The sequence below is a fragment of the Siniperca chuatsi genome, linkage group LG5 (assembly GCF_020085105.1).
Source record: "Siniperca chuatsi isolate FFG_IHB_CAS linkage group LG5, ASM2008510v1, whole genome shotgun sequence".
In the NCBI taxonomy this organism is placed as follows: Eukaryota; Metazoa; Chordata; class Actinopteri; order Centrarchiformes; family Sinipercidae; genus Siniperca; species Siniperca chuatsi.
The window spans coordinates 24,532,472-24,551,641 of NC_058046.1; the positions used below are offsets into that span (position 1 = coordinate 24,532,472).

Below are 19,170 nucleotides of genomic sequence, written 5' to 3' on the forward strand. Positions count from 1 at the left end.
TTCCGCACTCGTGGTCTGATGCTATTATTACCGTAATTCATAAAACTGGAAAAGACCCTACACAATGTATGTCTTACAGACCAATAAGTTTGCTTTGTCAGGATATGAAAATATTAACTTCAATACTAGCAAACAGAATTCAAAAACATATTAAAAAACTGGTTAAACCAGATCAAACTGGATTTATTAATGGACGTTATGGCATGAACAATATAAGAAAAGCTTTAAATATACAACAAATCGGAAAAGACAGTAAAACACCCTCGATGCTTCTCAGCCTAGATGCTGAGAAAGCATTTGATAGGGTGGATTGGGTGTTTCTGGAGCAGACTCTTAATTATATGGGATTTCATGATAATTTTGTTAAATGGGTAAAGACTTTTTACAAAAATCCCAAGTCAAGAGTTCGAGTTAATGGTCATTGCTCAGAGTTTTTAATTTAGGCAGGGGAACTCGCCAGGAGATGCGATGTCCCCAGTCTTATTTGCTCTTAGCATTGAGCCACTAGCGGAGTTAATAAGGAGCAACCCCAGAATACATGGGATAAAAGATAAAGGAGGAAAAGATCACAAAATATCGCTATACGCAGATGATGTACTACTATTCATTGATAACCCCTCTCATCAATCCCAGCCCTTCTAGAGAGCCTTAGAGATTATGGCTCAGTTTCCGGATATAAGGTAAATTCTGAGAAATCTGAGGCAATGATGATATCAGGACATTGGCCCACACAGTTAGATAATGAGGTATCTTTTAGATGGTCTAGTCAGGGCTTCAGATACTTGGGTGTCATCCTTACACCTATGGCATCACGTTTATACCTAGCTAATTACACACGGCTTTTGAGATGATAAAAAAGACTTGGCAGGATGGGAAATACTACCTCTCTCCATGTTCGGTAGGATAGAAACAGTGAAAATGAACATATTGCCGAGACTTCTGTTCTTATTTCAATCCCTACCAGTCTGGGTCCCGCTCTCAGCATTTAACAAACTAGAAAAAATGATCTCGAAATTTATCTGGCAAAACAAAAGACCAAGAATAAGACTTAAAATAATTATGTCAAATAAAGATGGGGGGGGTTTGAACCTTCCTAATCTTAGATACTATTATTGGGCTGCTCAGCTAAGGGCTATGACTGCTTGGCTTGGTAATGATAAAGAAGCAGAATGGGTTAATATTGAACAGAATTCACTTCCTGGAGTTTCTCTGACAGTTCTGCCATTCATGGACTTGCAGGCACAGAAAAAAGTGAAAATAACAAATGTATGGATACAGCATACTGTTAAAATCTGGTCCACCATACAAAAGAAGTTTAGAGGAATAATAGCCCTATCACGTGCAATACCCATTAAAGGTAACCCAGATTTTCTTCCTTCTATATGGGATGATGTTTTTAGTAGATGGGAAGAGAATGGTTTAAAGATAGTTAATCAATTTTTTGATGGGGAGACCATAAGATCCTTTTCTCAATTATGCAATAGGTTTTCGCTGAAATCTAATGACTTCTTTAGATATTTACAACTACAACATTATATCACAAATTATAAACATTGGGACATAATCAAAAGAACTCCAATAAATGTTGAAAAATATTTTATCAATATTATTGAACATGGTCTACCTACTAAAAATCATATAGCACATATTTATAGGAAGTTAATGCAGGACCAATCTGATGACACGTTTCATATCAAAAGAAACTGGGAATTAGAGTTAAATACTGTAATAGAGGATGAGATGTGGATAAATATATGTGCTGGCTGTCATAAGGGTACAAGTAGTCAAATGTGGAAGGAATTTGATTGGAAAATGAAAATGAGATTTTTCAGAGCCCCACTGGTGGTTGCCAAATTTGACAGTACATCGCCGTTATCGCAGTGCTGGAGAGAATGTGGAATGGTGGGGACTATGTGCATATATTCTGGGAATGCCCCAAAGTACTATTGTACTGGCAGGGGATTAATAGGGAAATTAGTAAAATTTTGGGAAGAGACATACCAATGCTCCCAGTTTTCTGTTTGCTTGATGGTTTCCCCTCAGATCAGTTTAATAAATCCCACTTATTTGTATTACATATATTATTAATGGTAGCTAGGAAGATAATCACTGTGAACTGGATGAAGGTGCGTGAACCTACTATGACAGAGTGGATACAAAGACTGAAACAGGTATATATATTTGAGAAACAGGAACTGCCCCAATGTTTATTTATTGGTTCTGTGTGTAAAAAGTAACTGTTTTGTTTAAAAAAAAAAAAAAAAAAATCTGGCTATTCATCTGGCTATCACCCTGCTCAGAAAATCCAATTTTAGCGTCCATCAAATAAATCCTAGCCTCATTCACATTGCAATAATTGCAGCATTAATTCTTTACTAACACACACTCATACACACACAGTTTCTGAGCTCTGTAGTGTAGATCTCTAATAGCATTAATAGATCTACGTCATTAATCTGCTGCCAGAAAAGGAAGAGCGACTGATAAAAGACTTTAGGATTTAAAAGGACCATTCACCCAAATAATTAAAACACAAATGGCAGGATGCCTTTATTTATAAAGTATAATCCCCACCTCTTCTTGCCTAGGCAAAATTAAACTGGCTATGTTATAGTGTTAACCAGTCACCTCTGTTTGGCCTGTTTGGTGCCTGTCAGTAATGAGCTTGGCCTTTTACCCCTGGATTAAAGGCCTTATATAGGATGTATAGGACGCAGGTGAGGTCTGAATGCCAGGTTCAGGTTAACCACCAGCTGTAGAGGAGTAATCCATCTTTTTTTATTCCTGATGTTTTTTTTTTTCTTTTTCATAGTTATTAGACAGAGAAAAACCTGAACCTATGAACCTACTTGCTGCAATAACAGTGGCTATAGTCTTCTTTGTGAGTCATAGTGCAGGACAAGCAGGGGTTCAGCACTTAGTTATAGAGTTGCAAAGGTCATGACATTATTGTCCAGTATAGCTCTATCTTATTAAGTCTGGCAGTCGGCCATGGCCTGATAACAACAGCTCTGTCTGAGCAAGACAAGAAACTAGCAGAGCAGTGGGAGGTCAAGTCTGAGTGTGAGTGTGTCCTGTACTTTGTGTGCTCTTGAGTTGTGCTTTCTTTTCTGTTTGACTTAGATGCAGGTCTGTTGTATTATCTTGTTTTGCATTTGTTTACCAGTATAATGGTTTTATGATAGCTAATACTTTGGAATCCATGTGCTTACATTTTGCTTTTATTAGCAAAATGTACTTAAAGTATTAAAAGTAAAATCAGTGTGGAAGCAGCATTTTACTGCTGTATACAGGTTGAGGTGGAGCTAGTTTTTACTATTTTATAAACCATTTGGTAGTTTAGTCCTTTAGTAAAGTGGTTCTCAACCTAGGGATCGGACCCCTTTCAAAGGATCACAAGATTTATCTGGAGGGACCTGAGATGATTAATGGGGTAGGAAAGAAGAAAAAAACATACTCAAATTTGTATTCATTTTTTGGACTTTCCTCTAATCTTTGCTTGTTATGAACTATTGGACAATTTGGCCTCCAACTGTTATTTTAATAAAACAATTTGAGAGGCTTAGAGGGGAAATGTGTCTTTGATGGATGTCATAGACATAGAGACGTGACAAGGGACCCTAACAAGACACTGCTTTTTTGTAAGGGGCCACAAGCCAAAACAGTTGAGAACCAATGCTTTAATATTTAACAAGGCATTGTATTCTATAATATTATAAAATGTTTTTTATTATAAAATCTGATAATCTAGTAACTATACCTGTCAGATGCCTGTGGAGTAAACACTACAAAATTTCGCTCTGAAATGTAGTAATATAAAGCAGCATAAACTATACTCAAGTAAAGTACAAGTACCTCAGAACTGTACTTCTGTAAGTACTGTACTTGAGTAAATGTGCTTACTTTACACTACTGTTGACAAGCTCTTTCATGTTTTAGGTTTCAGGTCATTTTTTTGCTTTCCACCACAGAGGTAGTAACATCACCAACATTGTAAAACACCTGCCAGTAATACAACTCAATTCATCAAGAGAGTTTATTGTGTTTAGAATTCATGTACATGCAATGAATTTATTGTACATGTAAGTCAGTACAGTGCTTTACATGCCATGAATATCTTGTAGGACCAACAGTTTAACGACGAGCGGTTGGAGCGCCTGCTTTATTCCAGGATTCCCAGCAGAGGTGATGTTCACTTCCTGAACTGAGGGATGGGAGAGGGGATCTTGATGTCCTGCCCCTTCTCCAGTCTCTTCTCACATTCAGTTAGGTAGTTTACGCCGTCAATCACTAATTGTACCAGCTCGACCTGTGGAAACATAGTAACTATTGTCAAAAATCCCATGATCAACATGTACATAGTTGTTACACAGGTTCAGGTTACATTTGAGTTAATATCCATGTAAATGATCTACTATGGTCCTGATAATGATCTAACTCAGTGGTGCTCCACAATGTGTCACTGAGGCTCAAGAATATGGAGGATTTCATTTGATTTCATAAGAACTCCTGCTGACTCCGGTGATTAGTTCCTCTTTCAGGTCGAAGGAGTGCAAATAAGTGAAATCAGCTGGTTTGGTTTGAAATAAAGTGAGTGTAGTTTTAAACCCAGCTTTTGTACTTTTTCTTAAATAACTTTTTACTTACAATCAGTTATATAAGATACTGCACATTCTGTCAACTTTTCATGAGTGGATATCTAAAGTGACACCTGAGGAAGACCATTTGTGGTCAAAAGGGTGTCATGTCCACGTATAATAAAAGAAGAATTGGGAACAAGATAGCTGCGTTTATTTTGAACTTTGTATTTTAAAGAGTTTTACAAAAGTATGAAAAATATCATTACTTATACCCAAGTACTTATACACTAGAACTATTTCCATTACATGGCAGGTATTTGAAAATCAGTGACCTTTGTCTGTTTATAAGCTGTCTTTAAGTTTAAATTCTCTGTGATTCTCTTCTGTGTGTTCTCTACTAAGTAGAATACATAATTCCCCACAGCCCTCCATAACCTGCTGGCATCTTGCGGCATTGGCAAGTTCAACTAACACAAGGTGACTTTTGCTCATTGAGTTTAGCCTTTCAGGTAGGACTTTCTCTGCTTGGGTGTGATTGGTATAGTCCAACCACAACCATAACCCTGACCATAACCACTGCTGACCTTTAACAGCCTTTGATTGGTAGTGCCTGTTGGAGGCCTTCATCACAGCCTGTGAGGAAGTGCAGCATGAAAGGCTCAGCTCAGGAGACAGAAGTATTTTAACCTCAACTGGCACATCCCTCCCTGGATTACAGATTAAAGAACAGCAGGGGGTACGGTTATTCACAGCCCACACCTGTTGGGATGTCTGCTGTCCTCTGTCTGACTCTGTCGCTCTTTGCCTGCTGCTCATTTCTACTTTTACTTCAGCTGCTGCCTTCCTCTTCAAGTGTTTACCTCTGACTTGCCCAGACGGTCGAGGTTAGAGATGTCAACGGTGTCTCCAGTAGCAGCCGTGTCAACACCTCCCGTGCCTCTCTTCTGTAGCCTCAGGTTATCCAGGATCTTTTTGAAGCGAGGGTCCTAGATCATAAACATCACAGACATGAAATCATTTTCAGACATGAGAACAATAGACAAGGGTGCCAGTGTGTTTCCTTCATTACCCTGCTGAGGAGGGGCAGACGAATGTGCACACCAGCCCTGAGCCCGGTGCCGAGGTTAGAAGGGCAGGTGAGGACATAGCCCAGATGCTCATTCCACATGAACTCCCAACCTCTCTCCTGAATTAGATGTTCCACCTAAAAGTTACAAGAAAAGACTATATTTTTACTTTTTAAAACACATGTTAAAGACATTTGCAACAGACTCTGGAGATAAAACGGACAAAAACTACAATTTTAGCAGATAAGGCCCTGATTTTTGATGTATTAATTCTACTGTATTTGTTTTTATAGCCTAGTTTTAATACAATGATTTTGTGAAGTCTTTACAATACTTTGCCTTACACTAAGATAAACTGCATGGATTACTGTATGGATTTCAATTGGGGAGGAATAACTGAGGTTGTTTTAAAAATCCACAGTGGACCATTGTGGTGCAAGAAGACATAGAGACATGCATACTTGCTTAAGACCTCTGCAGAACCTTTCAAACACTCTCTTCATGTTTCCTCCTTTCTCCATGGATATGATCCTTGTGTGGTCCTCCTCATTGATCCAGATTAAGAAGTTCTTCTCGTTGTTGTGCCTGAGACAATCAGGAAGGCAGAATTAAACTCCAATTGAAAGGTTGGTTTTGATGTCCATGTTAATACATCTGCTGATACAATTGAATCATTTGAGAGGAAAATCTATTTTTCAATCACATTCAGCTGAGTAAATGCCTCCAATGTCAGCCCAGTCATGGGCTATTAAGGCGGGTGGGGAGGTGGGGGTCAGAGCAACACTACTTTATCAAAAAGGAAATGATCCTGAAGTTGCAGTTATGGAGGTAAAGGAAGAAGAGAGGCATGAGAAAAGACATTTTGAATCTGCAGAGGAGAGTGAAATTTGATCAGTGCAGAACAGCTGTTTGAAAATAGTGAAACGGATAAGTAAGGCATTCAAACAGGAGATAAAGTAACCTATTAGTTTGGGTCTGGAGCAGCTGCAAGTGTAAGTTTGTGATACTACCAGTGATGTTCTGAGCACTAGAACAAATAGCATTTCCAGGTATTGTAAAACTACTGAAAAGACACTAACATGTTGAATTCTAACAGTGAGCGAGTCTGAATCTGCTTGTTGTTTTTTGGTGATTTTAAGCCTTGCAGGAATGTGGGCACAGTGTTTTCCACATAATCTGTTCTGACATAATTTTACAGAAAAACTGTGTAATCAAATCCTGTGTAAACCTCTTCTCTCCAGTCATATTGGTCCAACTGTATGGAGGTGGTGCATAATGGTGTCTGATGTCAGTAGTCCCAAATCCTTCCTAAATAGACCTTTGTATCTAACACATTTTAAATGTCACCAAATAAGACACTGCTACATTGCTAAAAAGAAATCATGGTATGAAGATGGTCACAAATTAGCAGCAGTAGTCTTATTTGTGTTTCTATTAGTGTGACTCTAAACTAAAAATCCAGTTGTCCCCAGCACAAACACTAGTGATGGCTGTGAATGAAAGCATTCTTCAGCAAACCTCTAAGGCATATCTCTTCAAAAACTATGTTTCTGGCACTCTAGGCAAACTATGACTAAAGCTTTTGCAGGTTCTCTAAGCTACAAAAACAGCAGTAATTCTTCCAGACTGAGTTTCTCCTAGTCTTACCAGATCCCACGAGCATCAGGCCAATCTCTGGCCATCCCAGCTGCCGTGAGCAGAGGTGACACAGGTTTATCAAACAGGAAGTGATCCTGATTGGCCAGTAAAGGGACAGAGGAATCGGGGGGACATTAGATGGCAAAGGTCATCCAAATAAAAAAGTACAGAAACCAACCTTGTCTCTGAGTGTGTGTGGGAATGTGTGTGATTGTGCACTAACATCAATAAGCTGTTGCTGCTCTCTGTCAGACATCTCTCCCAGGCTGTAGTAGCGGCCAGCCAGGTCTCCCTTCAGGCCCGACAGAGCTGTCACAACCACACGTTCCACTTCACGGCGCTCAGAACGAGTGCATGCAGGGGGAAGACTCAGTCCACGGATGCTACGACCCGTACGGACACGAGTTGACAACACATATCGCTCATCAAACATTCCTGAGGTGATCTGAGGAGGAGAAAGTATTAGGTCACTGTGTGTAAAAGTGGATACAGGAATTGATGGATGGACAAGACTATGTGATGTAGAGGACAAAGGAGTGAGAGAAAGATAGAGAAAATGCAGGTGTAACCTTGGAAGCATCCAGGTCAGTGGGGTGCTTCATTGTATGAGGGTCATAGCCATTGTGTCTATCCTTGATCACAGGGTCAAAGAGCTCAGCAAACACCTGACGGGAAAAATAAAACACTCAGTTTTCCCCGTTTTAGGGCTGAAGACACAACAACTTACTGCAAACATTTACTCCAACCTCATAGCTCTCCTCATCTCCAGCTACCATGCCCACAGTCTTGATGAAGGGGTGTCCAGGGTTGTCCACCCCGGTCTGGATGCATTGGTCCAGGGTCCAGTTGTTGGGGGTTGTCTTGTCCCTCAGGCGTGCATAAATGGTTGGGGTAAGGGCTGCTGCCATGCAGTTGTTGTGCTTCCTCAGGTCAGGGAAATCAGCACTGTAGAAAGTTATCAACAACTAACTTAATGTTTGGACAAACAAGTTTCACTAGTAGTAGAGCTGTTTTCATAGTCTAGTCTTCCAAGACTAGATTTAGTTTGCTTTAATGGTGCTTCAGTAGTACGGGAATATAAGTATGAATGTCTGCAGTTTTCTAAATACATTTATACATGCATCTAGTCATCTTTTTATTTTGTCTATGAATTATTCAATCTTTCAGATGTGCTAACATGAGTTGCTGTAATTCACAAGCTTGGAAGCTTTGCCAAGAAATTATGCAGCGACAGATGCAGGCCTCTCACTAGGTGACAGAAACAGTCTTGTTGAATTTCAGCAGTGAGAAAAATACACACATTTATCTCACTTCACTTTGCATCAGGGAGTTTTTTGCATGTATACCATGCATTGTATCTCAACAATCATTATTATGCACTATCAGGGAAAGGTTTTTTTAGTATGAACTACAGGTTTGAAAACCTCAGTCTGCAGAAATAACGTGCTGAAATGTATTAAGTTAAATGTACAATTGTAACCAATTGATCAGCTGCCTTAATATCTTCTTTGGTGGAAACAGTAATGTTAGGTAACTTGGCTGTACAGGTGAAACACCTCATAAATACACACACACACACACACGTACCTGGGTGGATAGAGCCTCTTCCTCTCAGCTGCAGCAGTGCTGTCACTGAGGAGGTATCCAGATGCCAGTGTGCCAGCTCCTATGCTGGCCAACATCACTGCCGTGTTACGGCCAGACATCATACGGGTGAAAGAGTTAGCCATGGTAACGTGGTCTGGTTTATTACCTGGTGAAAGGTCAGAGGGCAAAGGTGACTTTCCATGAACTTCAAATTATTTATTTACCCAAAAGTCAAATTACATTTTCCAGTCTGTCAGTGTCAACATGTCAGGTTACTGCTGTCTGTCAATAAAATTGCATATTTGAATCTGATTCCATCTTGAGGGAAAGTACTGTAATTGAGTTTACCACTGGATACCAAAGTGTAAATATCCATACTGATTGTGGTAATAGTTGGTTATAGTCTCATTAGGAAGTTATAAATGTCAGGTTATGTGTTTATGTTTATTTACTAAGCTAGTGGTTTAACCAAGCCTGAACTTTACCAGAGCCTCCTGTGTGAATGTCACAGATGGCATTCAGATAATTGGGAATCAGATTGTTAAACCAGACTGCCCACAGGCACAGAGGAGAGCAGAAAGACAACAATCTGTGACTGGGCAGAGCATTTGCTGTACAACTTTATAACATGACTGTGTATTTCTCTTCAGAAATCTCACAGTGTTGAGATTATAGCAAAGTGTTAGTGTATACAAACAGAAGGATTATAGTAACCCAAGCCTTAATAATGCACCTTTTTTTCAACTGCAGTGATAAAAACATATTTGGAGGTAGCAGTGGCTGTGGTTTTTGTATTTAAATTACTGCTGACAATGCTGCAGCACTTGAAATATATTTTAGTTTTGGTCTTTGTTGCTCTGGGACCAGAGTACGCAGAAGGAAAAAGATTAAATAAGGGATTAGAGTCTTGAAGTAATAAAGTTTGTGAGGATACAGATGGAAGCAGGCAATACTTTCTTCAGCAATCATCTTAAGTTTACATTTACATTCAGATGTATTAACACACATCTTTACAGGTACATACTCAGACAAAACTACTAATTGCATTAAGTTATCAAATGCTTAAGTAACTGATACGCCTCCAGTCGTGTGTGATGAGATTATTCTAGAAGCAGACAGAAGCCTTCTGATTGGTCACCATGGGAGAGCCACCAGCTCAGGTGATCAGATGATTTGTGATTGGATACTGAGAGAGATACCGCCATGTTAATATGTCATCGCCCCTTTCTAACACCTGTCAGTCTGATAATGTCAATCAAATATCAGAACTGGCAATGTCTTTTCTCTTTTATTTTTAGGATTTAAAAAAAATCGATATATCATTATAAAATGTAGTATAAATTAATATTACAGCACTCCTATAAGATGCTGACGTATCTTTGCACATTGCCCATAATGCAAATGCAAATTCTATATCTGTCATAAGTTATGGGTCAAAGTCACCTTTCACACACACACACTCACCCACCCACACACCCACAGTATTGATAGTAGCAGTCGGTGAGGTTAAGCTGAAGTGCCATGAGTTGGCATCAGCCCTGGCCATCAAATGCTTAAGTAACAGATACATGATCCTTTCTGACATCCTGGGCTGGTCAGCTGAGCTAACACAAGAGAAGCAGTAAGAGGCAGAGAGTGGGCAGGTGGTGGGGAGGAGTCAAACAAATGCTGGAAAAGTTGAGAAAGAGAGAAAATAATACATTGAGTTTGAGAGGAGCTGTGGAAAAAATACAGACAAGGTGGATGTATAGGTACAGAGATTCTCACTGGAAAAAAAAAATCAGAAAGACTTGGAAAGGAGAATGAGCAAGAGGAGGGATGAAAGTGAATGAAGTGTGGAGGAGTGAGGGGCAGGATGTGTTAAGGGTCACTTTAAGGTCAGGGAGATAAGAGGACACTTAAAAGAAAGACAGTAGAAAAGGTAGGATTAGAGAGATTCCCATCAGAGACTAGAAGATTAAAGTAATGAGGAGATCGTAGCCTGTACTCTTTACCTTTCCTGAAATTGGGAAAGACAAACTACAAAGCAGTGGTGGAAGAAGTACTCAGATCATTTACTTAAGTAAAAGTAGCAATACCACAGTGTAGTAATACTCTGTTACAAGTAAAGGTCCTGCATTTAAAATTTTAAAAATAAAAGTACAAAAGTATGAGCATCGAAATATATTTAAAGTACCAAAATTAAAAGTACATTATGCAGAATTGCCCATTTCAGAATAATATATATTATAATATAGGATTATAACATCACTTTAATGCTGTAGCTGGTAAAGGTGGGGTTAATTTGAATTACTTTAATGTGTAGTTTAATCTACAATAATATGTCATATTTTATTTGTTGATAATATTTAGTATTAATCTGAATCTGTAAAGTAACTAGTAACTAAATGTATCAAATAAAAGTACAATATTTCCCTCTGAATTGTAATGGAGTAGAAGTATAAAGTAACATAAAATGGAATTACTCAAATACCTCAAAATTGTACTTAAGTACAACACTTGAACAAAACACACTTTGTAGCAGTGGTGGAAAGTAACTAAGTACATTTATTCATTTGAATGGGATTTGTTTGGAGACGGTCAGTCTCAGGCGTAGGAGACACTGCTGGAGTTTTGATAGGTAGCTGGTCGATGTTAATATCAGGCAGATTAAGAGGCCCTAATGCAAGAAGCTGCAGGCTATACAGTGTGCTGTAAATGTTCACCCATGGAGCAAATAAAAAAGGGTGAGACAGCTGATGAAAAGACTGGAGTCTCTTGAGATGTGCGTACATGCTGTAAAACAAATCTTCATTTCTATTATAGATGATTAAAAACATCCTAAATGTATTAAATCCTAATTAGCGCTTAATGCAAACTCTCACAACAATATAAATGCATTGTCTTGTTTCAGAATATTCCACTTTTTTAGTTAGTAGTTTGATCAAAAACATAAGTGGATAATGTTTAAAGGTCAGCCTAAACAACTGCTGTTAACAGCCACTGCACTTCTCCGGGGGAAGCATGCATGCATAAGGAGGCAGGAAAAGATCTGCAAGAACAAGAGCTGAGAGGTAAGGGGGGAAAGTCCTTCACTCACCTGAGGTTTGTCCGAAGAGTGGAGGCAACGAAGGGCCTGTGTGTTTCCTGCAGCTCAGTCCAGGGAGGCTCGATCTGCAGAGTGAGAGCAGACTGAAGAACAGAGCTGGGATCAGAGAGAGAGAGATGGGGACACTGGCTCAGGATTAGCCTCTCACTGGGCAACAGACAGAAAATCCTCTTTCTACTGTCAGTCAGCATGTCTGCCTGCCTCTTCACACATGCACTCACACACATGCATGCTCTCTCTCTCTCTCTCTCTCTCTCTCTCTCTCTCACACACACACACACACACACACACACACACACACACACACACAACCACATACAAACTCACAATAAGCTTTTATCATTTTATTTCATGTGCTCTTCTTTACAATACAGATGACACTCGTGAAAGACCATAAATTCTTTGCTCCTTTACACACATTAATAACATAACTGGGATGATCAGTCAGTCTTAGCTGCAGTACCACTTGCAGTAATTCCTGACACCTGTGATAAATCAGTAGAGTAAACATTACCTCCCACGCTGATCCAGTCACAGGTGGAAGTATTCAGATCCTTTACTTAAGTAAAAGTAGCAATACCACAGCATAAAAATACTCCATTACAAGTAAAAGTCCTGCACTCAAAATGTCACTTAATTAAAAGTATTAGCAACAAAATGTACTCACAGTATCAAAAGTAAAAGCACTTATAATAAAGTGTTATACTATTATATTATTGGATCATTATTATTGATGTCTTAATATGTACTCAGTACTTTAATGTTGTCGTTGGTCAATGTGGAGCTAATTTTAACTACTTCATATACTTTTGGTAGTTTAATCTGTAACAATGGATCACATTTTATAAAGTGATCATATGTTTTGTATGTAAAATCTTAATTTGAAAAGTAACTACTAATTATAGCTCTTGAATAAATGTAGTGAACTTAAAAGTCCAATATGTCTCTCTGAAATGTACTGAAGTAGAAGTATAAAGTAGCATAAAATGGAAATTCTCAAGTAAAGTACAAGTACCTCAAAATTGTACTTAAGTTTAGCACTTGAGTAAATGTACTTAGTTACTTTCCACCACTGGATGCAGGGCATCTTAAATTCACTGAGCAGATAAGAGTTTTTGTATTCATGTACTTGAAATTCAGCTGGACCCTTACTGTTCAGGGTGTCACAGACCCCAGCTTTAAAACAATGGATTTTCATACACTCTCTAGATCTGTGATTGGTGTTGTAAAGTCTAGTTTCAGTACTGACATGGAGGTCGTGGAGAAAAAAGTTTCCCAATAGGAGGCACAATACTTTGCAAAGGTAGAGAGTGTAGCCTAATGCATATACGGCAACGGCACCCTTTTAGACCACATATTCATCATTACTTATGCATTATGTCTCTAAAATAAATTCAGATACACTCTAATTTTCTACTTCTAATAGTAAGTTTCATTAAGCCTATGTGTTGCTGTCTTTGACTGGAGAGGGCTAAGATGTCACACCCACAGTGTTGTGGTAAACTTCAACTAACTGTAATCCATCTGTCCCTCAGAAACAGCAGTCGTGTTGGTCGATCTGCTATAGAACTCCTACTGAGAGACAAATGCTTACAACCTATAACTGCCACCCTCCAGTCGGTTTATCAGCACTAAAAACTGAGAGCACATCCCACACTTACAACTTGGCACATATCCTCGACAACATTTCGAATGATGACTTTCTCACCTTGCAAACACTTGCTCAACTTGGGATTCACACCGTACCATTTTCTCTGTCACTCCCTCTGTCTCTGTCTGGTCTGTCTCACTGTCTCTCTCCCGTTCTCTCACTCTAATATTATTTTCTGCAGCAAACCCAAATAGCAATGTCAGTTGTTGTTCTAACTGTAGAAACTGAAACCAGATTCAACGGTGTCTCCTCTTCATATTTAAACCTCACTTTGATATCAAAACTGGTAAGTTAAATGTCTAACAAAGGGATGATATAATGAACCATTCCCTCTCTATATTTATTAATTGAACAGCCCTTCAGTGCCGTGTAGTTTGAAATTGTTCATTTCTATTCAGACTATTATCAGGCAGAATGGAATACCTACCAATGAAATTGCAACATCTAGTTAAACATCTCATCCATATCCAAATCGGCAGAGGTTAAGATAGTTTAGTAAGACAGGGATCAGATTAGATCACAGGCTGTATCCAGTTAATGCCTTTGCTGGTGCAAATAGAGGCAATGCCATTCATGACCACAGGGTGGCAGGATGGCCACAGCGCCGGGTCACACTACATGACAGTAAGAGTGGAGGCCTTTATGTCATTCAGAGTCAGAATTTCAAGACAAGAGGTTGCCAAAACAGTAGCTCAGCGCTTTGTAATTCAGTGAAAAAAGAAACTAGATAATGGCTTGTCCTGCCAGTGCTTCCAATATGTTTGCTTTGTGTATAGCCTGTACTATGTGTTGATAAAATAAATATTTTCATATTCTTGGCTTTGACACATGGTTCGACCACCCTGCTGCTCTGAGGATGAAACACAAATGATTTCCCTGTGCACTAGAATATGACGTCATCTCTCTGGTTGAGGAACTGTTTGATGAAGGTACAGTAACAACTAGCTTTGTATAGGCCAAAATACAAGTCTTCTACTGTAGTTTTATTTAAATATGCATGAACTGTGTTTGTCCTTTTAAAGCACTAGTCCAAAGATGGAATACTCTTCAACATCAGCTGCCATGCAGCCTGAAGAATAGCCTTATGTGAATATGGAAGCTCTTAGTTCAGTTGCTTTGCAGTCTTCCACTGTTTGTCAACATATGTTGTCTCCCTAAACATCAAAACAAGAATATACTTTGAACCTGTAAATAAACAGGTTTTACAGAGAGCCTACGTCATAAAGTTCTAAACACTGCAAATATCTCCAGATGTTCTCTGGATAACAATAATAGATCAAGATTTAGTATTCTTTTAAATGTGACTGTGCGAGCACCCAGGGATGCCAGTGTATCTGGTCACCTGTTGAGAATGTATAATTTGAAATTGTGTTTGGCTTTCTACAAGTGGGTTAGTAACCGCACAGTCCTAGACAAAGAGAAGAATATTAATTCTTAAATTTGGTGAATGAAAAAGTACTTCCCTTGTAAACATATGCTCACTGTTTTACTGCTGTTGTGTACTGTAGCCTGATGTCGGTGGTTTCTTCTGTGTTAATAACCATAACATACAAAGGTAATTCTTCCTTTGTCCCCCAGAGTTTTGCAGAGTTTGGTCCCATATTGTAGTTGAAATTTGTTGATGCACTAAAGATTTTTGGAGCCTTGCAGTATCTTGAATAATTGACATATTGACATTGCAACTTAATATCCCTAAAATTACAGTCCACAGTCCAAGAAAATGCGCAAACACATAAGGCATGTTGAATTTATTTCCCCTGCACCTACAAGTGAAAAATGCAAACAAATACACAAAATATTACAATACAAACATAGCATCCTGTATTCACAAACCTGTATGTGAAACAGACACTCAGAATTACAGACGCAGTGCAAAGGACAAGTTTTTCCAAAAGCCAAGCCTGAAAACATTTCCTCTAATCAATCTGGAACAAGGTTTTTGTTTTAGGAGGAAAGTTCTCTTGTTTTTACTGAGGCCTGCATAACTTTCAACAATGCTACTGCCTAACAACAGGCTGTTTTGCAGATGACATAGCCTAAAGATTATGCTTGATTTTGTGAGGTACACTAAGAGACAAACGTGCCAGATTTGATGGACAAATTTCTATGCGTTTTAGCAGAGCCTCCCGACAGCTACAGAGACAATATTAATATAGAGAAGCAGAGGGAGAACGTACATGGAGCGTCCGGTCAGACATGCACAACATGCAGCTGTTGTGTGCATGCAGGACAACTATGTTCATCATATCAGCAATACCGAAAACTAATTCTGATTATTCAAATGCTACATTATTTTTAAAACTTCAAAAGACTTCTTTTTTTTTAAATAAACAGATTTCTTGCAATACAAGAGCCTGGGATGCAAAACTAGAATTCGACATAAAAGCAAGAGAGACAAAAAAAAAAACAATAAAATTCACAGCATAACAATTCAAAGTATTTCTTCATCAATCATATGATATGTGTGGAGTCACTATATACAAAAATAAGATAAATACAGTATCTGATGAAATAAATAGCATGGTAAATAACGTAATAATCATACTGTCACTCAAGCAAAGCTACATCTCAGAGAGTGCAAAAACTGTCCCAGCCTACATCCAAGAGTTACACACTGGGACCTGACTACACACGTCAGTATCTGACAATTTGTAAAAGCCAAAACAATCAAACTGCACACAGACGCTGCGAAAGCTTTGGGTCAGTAGAGGTTATAACAATGTTTAAACACTAGAGGGAGATATTTGTTGACGATTAAATGCTGCAATGACTTTACTGTGTTTACACTAACATGCTACTGTTTAGTCTACATGACCTATTTTTTGAGAAAAAAAAAGATGAATGAGTGAAACTACAGTCCAATTTTTTAAGGACATCTTAAGATTTCTAAGCAGGATTTATATATAAAACTTTATGCGTGTAAATTGGCAATTGTAGGGAAATTGACCTATACTAGTGGAAGGCACGGATAACGTTTTTCATTGTGTATCATTCATGTGGACATTTTTTTTAAAAGAGCTCTTCATTCTCGTGGGAAGTCTTTAGGCAAAGACCGACTAAAGACAAATACAGAATGAATTGTTTCATCAATGGAAAAATAAGCCACTTCATCAAAATATATCAAACTTTTCATTTTAAATGATCTTTACGTGTTTAATTTTTTGTGTCTTTCTACATCATATTTGAAGGCTTAAAGGCGTTTTTGCCGTTCCCAGCCCACTGAGGATGCATAGTGGCTTAGAGGGTCACCCTGGTGAAAAGTGAAGCATGCTAAGCTGAAGGTTGAAGGCCATTTAGACAGTTACATCCCAAGCTGAAATCATGCAAGTTTTATGCAGTGACCATCATGACAGAAAGCATTTTTGGGGCTCTTGCTCCAGGACATGGCACAGAAATGCACAGGCAACAGAACACAGACAACAGCACAGAGACACGAGCTCAGACATCTCTCTGTCACACTATCTGTATATGCTACATCTCTGTTATGTCCACTGTATTTCCTCCATTCACTCCATGCTCTCAGCCTTTCCTGCACTCTCAGGCGGTCTGAGGAAGTGTGATGTCATGTGCACCACACTCTCAACTGCGGAATGATGAGCACACAGAGAGACATGTCATTTCCTCAAAACCCTCATGCAATGCAACCAAAACCTCTTCCTCTTGTTCTCCTTGAAGACAATCAGTCCAACACCTTAGAAATTCTTAGCCTGTCTCATGCTCCCTCGATCTCTTGTAAAACTCTCAAGCTTCTTCATCTCTCACTTCAGTCTTTATCTCTCTTATTTCCATTTCCATGTCGCTCTCAAAACTTCCCAATTTCCTCTTGATTGTTGAGATTACGTGGGCGTGTTGCCCTTGGGGGTCCGGGTTTGGCAGGCTCCCACTGGCCACAAACAGCTGTAACTCAGGCAGGAAGCCTGGGCTCGATCTTCAGCGAGAGATCATAGAGTGTGTCTTCATCCATGATCAGAGTCTTATCCAGAAGATACTGGGTCACCTGGACAAAATACTGTAAGTTTCAGACCAGCAACATATATTTACAGCTATGCCTTCATTTTCCTATTTTCAATTAAAGGGTGAGATTTTTTAGCTCAACAGGGAATAAACCTAAATGACTTTGCAAGTGAGTCAAATATGGTGCTTAACTCACATTGATTTTAAATCACCACAGTCATTTTTATCTAAACTACTCTCCACGGTTCTCTGATTGGTCCGGCTGATAGCTGAGAGGGTTAAATTGATACTCAGTGGATGTTTGAAGGATGACTATCTTGTAGCAGGACTGGTGATTTAAGATGGCTTCTGCAGGGCCATGATTTTAGCTCTCAGAAACATATTACAGATACACATTTCCAAAAGTCTACCATATATCAAAGGGATTTCCAATAATCCTTTCACAACAGCAGCCGAGACCAGCGCTTCCATAAAGAATCTGTGTTGTTAAACCTTAACTTTGTAACTTGTTTTTCAATCTTTTATAAACTCACTTCTACAAACTAGCTTCTAAGTTAATCTTTGATTATTTTATAACATCATTTCTTTATCTGACAGTTTGAATGTTTTTGCCCCTCTGTTTATGTTTTGTAAAGCACTCTGTAACTATGTTTTGTAAACGTGCTATTTAAATAAAGTTTATAATTTATTATTCTTTAAATGTACTGTACATTCAATGATGTTCAACTCATACCGGAAAAAAATCCAATGTGTTGGACAGAAAAGTACCTTGGCTTGATGCTCTATTCTGTACGGAGTCTGCTGGAACTGTCGGATCTCTCTGATGATGTGGGATATCTAAAGAAAATGTGGAATATAAGTTGACAATTAAGGTACAGTGTACATGTACAGATGATTTGCTTCCCATTGTGCATTTTTATGCCTGTATGTTTGTGCCTACCATCCTCATTTTGGAGAAGTTAACAAGACCTTCCTCAGTAAAATTGGGCGTTCCCTCCTCAATGAAGGCCAGGTCTGTTAGATACATTCCCAGATATGGCACACATGGAGGGTTGCAGCTGGAGGAAGAAAGTGTGAAGGAATAATGTGCGTAACACAGCCAATAAAAGCAAATTTTTATTTTCTTATTTGTGATATGTATAATGATATCATTTGAAAGTCTCACTTTTTCAGGGTCTCCCTCAGATTTTTAAACCTTCCCTCAGAGGACACGGTCTTCTGCAGTTTGTCCATCAGGGCTTTAGTCTGGACAAGAACACAAAGACATGTTTAAAATAATTTTTAAAAGATTATTATAAACAACACGGGACAAACAAGACAATTGCATTAACCCAAGATCCACTTACTCTAAAATAAAGTAGATCGTAATAAAATGATAAAATCTAATTTACTTCGATCCTGAATAGGCAGCAGGGATTGGTGGAGAGACAGACTGTCTGGTGATTGGTTGATAATGGCTTTAATCAATTTAGTGTTCATCAGGACTAAGCAAAGAGCAGATACTACACATTACAGGTAAATGCCTCTCTGCCTTGCCTTTCTCTGAACTCTCTAATGACATCAATTCTGCCTGGAGTATATAGCCTTGGTAAATTTTATATACAC

The 19,170-nt window shown here is 38.7% G+C and overlaps 2 protein-coding genes across 4 annotated transcripts in view; both read right to left on the reverse strand.

Moving 5' to 3' along the window:
* Nucleotides 1–4,018: 4,018 nt before the first annotated feature.
* On the reverse strand, nucleotides 4,019–12,104 carry LOC122876730 (creatine kinase U-type, mitochondrial-like). Its single transcript, XM_044197378.1, has 10 exons — nucleotides 11,952–12,104; nucleotides 8,873–9,038; nucleotides 8,032–8,230; nucleotides 7,855–7,950; nucleotides 7,509–7,730; nucleotides 7,295–7,380; nucleotides 6,109–6,232; nucleotides 5,650–5,784; nucleotides 5,441–5,566; nucleotides 4,019–4,309 (listed from the first exon to the last, which is right to left on the reverse strand). The coding sequence occupies exons 2-10, from the start codon at nucleotides 9,013–9,015 to the stop codon at nucleotides 4,193–4,195; spliced, it is 1,248 nt and encodes a 415-aa protein (XP_044053313.1). The 5' UTR covers nucleotides 9,016–9,038; nucleotides 11,952–12,104; the 3' UTR covers nucleotides 4,019–4,192.
* Nucleotides 12,105–15,344: 3,240 nt separating this feature from the next.
* The window catches only part of rasgrf2b (Ras protein-specific guanine nucleotide-releasing factor 2b), a 47,358-nt gene continuing 43,532 nt past the window's right edge, over nucleotides 15,345–19,170 (reverse strand). For all 3 annotated transcript variants that reach the window (XM_044196331.1, XM_044196332.1, XM_044196330.1), the window contains 4 exons: nucleotides 18,731–18,810; nucleotides 18,506–18,623; nucleotides 18,334–18,402; nucleotides 15,345–17,608 (listed from right to left, as the gene is read on the reverse strand). In XM_044196331.1, the coding sequence (XP_044052266.1) occupies nucleotides 17,516–17,608; nucleotides 18,334–18,402; nucleotides 18,506–18,623; nucleotides 18,731–18,810 (360 nt within the window). In that variant the 3' untranslated portion in view covers nucleotides 15,345–17,515. The remainder of the gene's footprint in view (nucleotides 17,609–18,333; nucleotides 18,403–18,505; nucleotides 18,624–18,730; nucleotides 18,811–19,170) is intronic.